The sequence below is a fragment of the Photinus pyralis genome, unplaced genomic scaffold (assembly GCF_008802855.1).
Source record: "Photinus pyralis isolate 1611_PpyrPB1 unplaced genomic scaffold, Ppyr1.3 Ppyr1.4_LG4, whole genome shotgun sequence".
Classification (NCBI taxonomy): Eukaryota; Metazoa; Arthropoda; class Insecta; order Coleoptera; family Lampyridae; genus Photinus; species Photinus pyralis.
The window spans coordinates 33,682,058-33,686,363 of NW_022170511.1; the positions used below are offsets into that span (position 1 = coordinate 33,682,058).

General features: G+C 36.8%; 1 protein-coding gene across 1 annotated transcript; it reads right to left on the reverse strand.

Moving 5' to 3' along the window:
• Positions 1-2,497: 2,497 nt before the first annotated feature.
• On the reverse strand, positions 2,498-3,859 carry LOC116169093. Its single transcript, XM_031485121.1, has one exon. It carries the CDS (start codon positions 3,857-3,859, stop codon positions 2,498-2,500), a length of 1,362 nt encoding a protein of 453 aa, XP_031340981.1.
• Positions 3,860-4,306: the final 447 nt, after the last annotated feature.

Genomic DNA, 4,306 nt, shown 5'->3' on the forward strand with positions numbered 1-4,306 from the left:
GGTTTTTACTAGCTGACAAAATCATACCGGTCACATTTTAAATCCTTGGCAGATGCATGTCGTAACAAATGTTAGATGCGTTTTAAGACGAAATCGCACTTCAGATCCTTGGTGGTGGTGTATGTGAATAAATGTATTTTATAGTTAGATTTATCATTCGTTGCATAGTGACACTGGACTCATTTTAAATTCTTGGTCGTCTCGTGTGTCAAGATGCTATTACGCATCTGTGGTGTTCTACTTGCAGTGCAAAATATATCTGTCTGTCTGTCTGTGTTAGGTTATGCTAGCACAGATACTGCTTATTGAAAGTAAATGGGAGGTTAAGGGTGAGTGAGTGAGTATGACGTCATGTCGAACGATTTTCATAATTTCGTATAATATTCTTGACACTTTGCGCCAATTTTTCCAATCTCCAATGCTATTCAAAGTAGCCGTACCTGCCTTCCATTTCTTCTGCATACGTTTATTCGTAAAATTAGTGGATGTTTTCCCTGTCACTAGACGTTGGCCCACCCTGTTAGGGTCCTAACTCTATCACCACAACTGCCAGTTTGAACGGTACAAACGCAAACGAGATGCTCAGGAGCTGAACGCACCAGCAACAAAATATCATACACAAATACGAGAAATTAATCAACTACAGTTACAGAATCAAATATCTCAAATCGTACAATGAAAATCAGGTAGTCGAGTCAAAATGGACAATAAGGACAAATCAATTTAGTACAAAAACACATGAAACACATCTACGATCAATTTATACAAAACAATTCCAAAAATGATAAATTGCATGTACCTAAAGAACATGAAAATGGCATGGCTCTGCTCTGGCATGTGTTACCATTAAATTGAACACAAAAACGTGCAGGTGACAATGCACACATTCAAGCTCGATTATTACACAAACGAAATTAGAGGTCCCTCTGTTCGTATTGCTAAGACACAAAACAGCGAAGAATCGAACCAGTATTAGGTGCTTTCTCCACGGTAAAGGTAGCGGTCCGCCGTCGACGGCCACATCACGACTACTCAAAAACATGTCGGAACGCGAACGTCACCAACATGCCGACCGCGGGCCGCTGCGTCATCCAGGAGGGCATTGTAGCGGTGTATCATGAATCTCACCTTTAGGCACAAGAGGTGAGGCATTAGGTGACGTCACGTTGATACATTCTTGCCAAACCGTTGAAGGTACTTCACGCATGCGATGTTAGTCAAATAACAATCATGTTATGCCATTGGCAACATAACCTATAAGTTACCATTTTAAAAGAATCTGGCGGTATCAACTTTGTAGTAGGCAGAGCTGGGTAAAGCACTCTGAGAAAGTGCTTCAAGCACCAAGCACCAAGCACTCGCAAACAGTACTTGCAAGTTCCAAGCACTAAGCCCTTTGGATTTAAAAAGTGCTTGCAATTACCAATTACTCTTAAAAAGTAATTTACAATGACAAAGCACCAAGCACCAAGCCTTTTACAACAAGCCTTCCAAGCACTGTGCTTGTACACAAAAGGCTTGCAAGCACTTTATTGCTCGAAAGCCCTTTGGTGCTTGAAAGCACTTTAGGACTTGAAAACAATGTCTGGCTTATTGAAAGTGCTTTCAAAGCACTCTGGGGTTTAAAAGCACTTTGGGGATCGATACAGCAGATTAGGCTGAAGGTTGTCCGCTCAAAATAAAAGCGATATAAACATTTGCCCTCTTAGAATGAAGGTAATACAAATACAAACATATTTACCTATTTGAGAAAAAAAACTGGTCAAAGTCCTCGTTTAAATTGAAGGGCCTTCAGCGCATTTTTGGGTGGCAGATCAGTATTCTATTAAAGGGATTTAAAAAATCAGCTGTTGAAAAACATTGCCCCCGAAAAGGATCTCGACCTTCTGCGTAATGCGTAATGATAGAAACGTTCTTTATTCTTATCTTAATGATGTCATGTATCCACATCGTAATAATGATACCTATAACTTTATTAATTCATAACTTCTACCGTCTGCCGCTAGCTGCGACGTGCGTTATTACTTATTTATGTTAAGACAACCAGTTGATTTCAATACCGTACGTCGCACGACGCTTATACTTTTGCTAAATTAAGTTTTTTCGTGTTTAATGAGGGTTTTATGCTTCAAAATTGTTCGATGCCCCACTAACTCGATGCAACTGACCTAATGCAACAAATTTGAGCTCTTTACGATGTCTAGATCCAAAGTTTTTCTGGCACAGCCAGCCGGACATCAAAGCGTATGATTAAGCTACATTTTTTTTCAAAAATGCGCAAAAAATCAGATATATTATTGGTTTGGTAACAAGTTTGCATTAAATAATAAACATTTTTTGGTATATAATTTAAATAAAAAAAAAGTTCATTTGTCTGTTTACAAAAAGTCATTAGATACAATAAAAACGAACAAATTCTAACAAAATAAAATAAGAACACACTGAACACAAAAAATGCATTAAGTATTTATGATAAACTAACGTTGAAACGATAAAATTAGTTTTCATAACAGCCATTAGCTTTTAATAACACGAGGTTTTCAAAATTTGTATCAGACAATGCATGCCTTTTAGGAGCGTTGATAATCGACGCGAATGAAAACATACGCTCGACTGGAGCGCTTGAAGGAAGACTAGTATTGTATCTTATGAACAGCTTGTTAATGATGGCATAATCGTTGACACAAGTTAATGCAGAATTCGGATCGTTACTGTAACGCATAATTTCAAATTCCACTTCATTGACAAAGGTACTTGAATTTAATTCTAATTCAGTAGTCGCCTCATTGAAGTCAAAGAAATCGTCCTTTTGCGGAAATCTTACTTTGCTTCTGTCGCTAGTTTCATTTTCAGCGCATACATTTTTAGCAGCCATGACAATTATCTTATTTATATCTTGTAAAGATTTTATAGCCGTATCCTTTATACCATTATACCACCTGAGCTTAAATTGGGGTATAGTGAATGCCGCAATAATGGCATTATTTGCCTCGTCTGTCAATGTTAGTAGATTTTTGAATCTAACCTCTAAACCATTAAGACATGCATCTAGAATGTGGTTGGTCTGTTTTAAATTTGCCGATTGCATTTTTACAAACTTTGTCCTTAGAGACACAATACATGGTAACAAATATCCATAATAATTATTATTTTCAGCTTGCAACTTATCTAAAGCGGTAGCAAGAGGTTCAAGAACTTTGCAGTATTCGTTCAGATAAGCAAGTTCCGATTCTTTAAGCGAGTTCTTCAAACCTAGCTTTAGAAATAATTCGCTCAGCTTGTTTTTTTCTTTTACGATTTGACTTATGGAGTCGTAATACGAGTTCCAGCGTGTCACTCCGGGATAACTTAAATAATGACCCAGTACGTTTTTTACAATCTCTGCAGATTTCGGATACGAGCATTTATTCCACAGTAAACTACACTTGGCCATAATTGCAGTATGTCTGCTTCTTGTCGCGTGATTTTTCTCAATTGCATTCTTCACATCAGTCACCGCAATTAAATTAAGTGTATGACTGGCACAGCGCTCGTGGTGAGGTAACTGTAGCATTACCGAAGTTTCCTGATTATCGCAATAATCACTATTAATTGAAACAAATGAGGGTAAAACATCGTCAATATCCTCTATTTCATTATTTTCATCAGTATTACCACTATTTGCAGTACTGCCAAGTTCATTACTGTCGAGTATTGTATGTATTTCATTCTCATTATTGACGTTTCTAAAAATTAATTCAGATGGTATGTCAATACCAAATTCTTTAAATGCCTTAATGAAATTGGCACCGTTGTCAGTTACAGTGGCAACAATTTTGTTCGAATCCAACTCATACTTATTATGAATTTCGTCTAACATTTCGGCAATCCTGTTATAAGAATGAGTTCCCTGAAATCGACGACATGCTAATGCAGCAGAATGTCTTTTCAAGTTAGAATCTAACCAGTGGCAAGTAACGCCCAAAAAACTCCGTTTTTTTGCACTCCATATGTCACTTGTGGTGCATACATATTTTACTGATTTAAGTTTGTTAACTAATGATTCCACACTATCCTCTTGCAGCCTGTTAATCTTTTGAATAGCTGTTTTTCTAGTCATAACAGTTAAGTTCATACCATCAAACAGTTTAATAAAATATTTATTTTCTACTGTATTAATGGAAGACATAGAATTAACAATAAACGTTAACAACCTCTTGTTAAATTCATCTTGGCTAACCCTTTGCCCACGATAAAAGCTAGATTCTATGGTTGTTTGCTTTTTTAAAATCCTTGCATTCTCGTTTGAACTACCTGCTAATTTTTT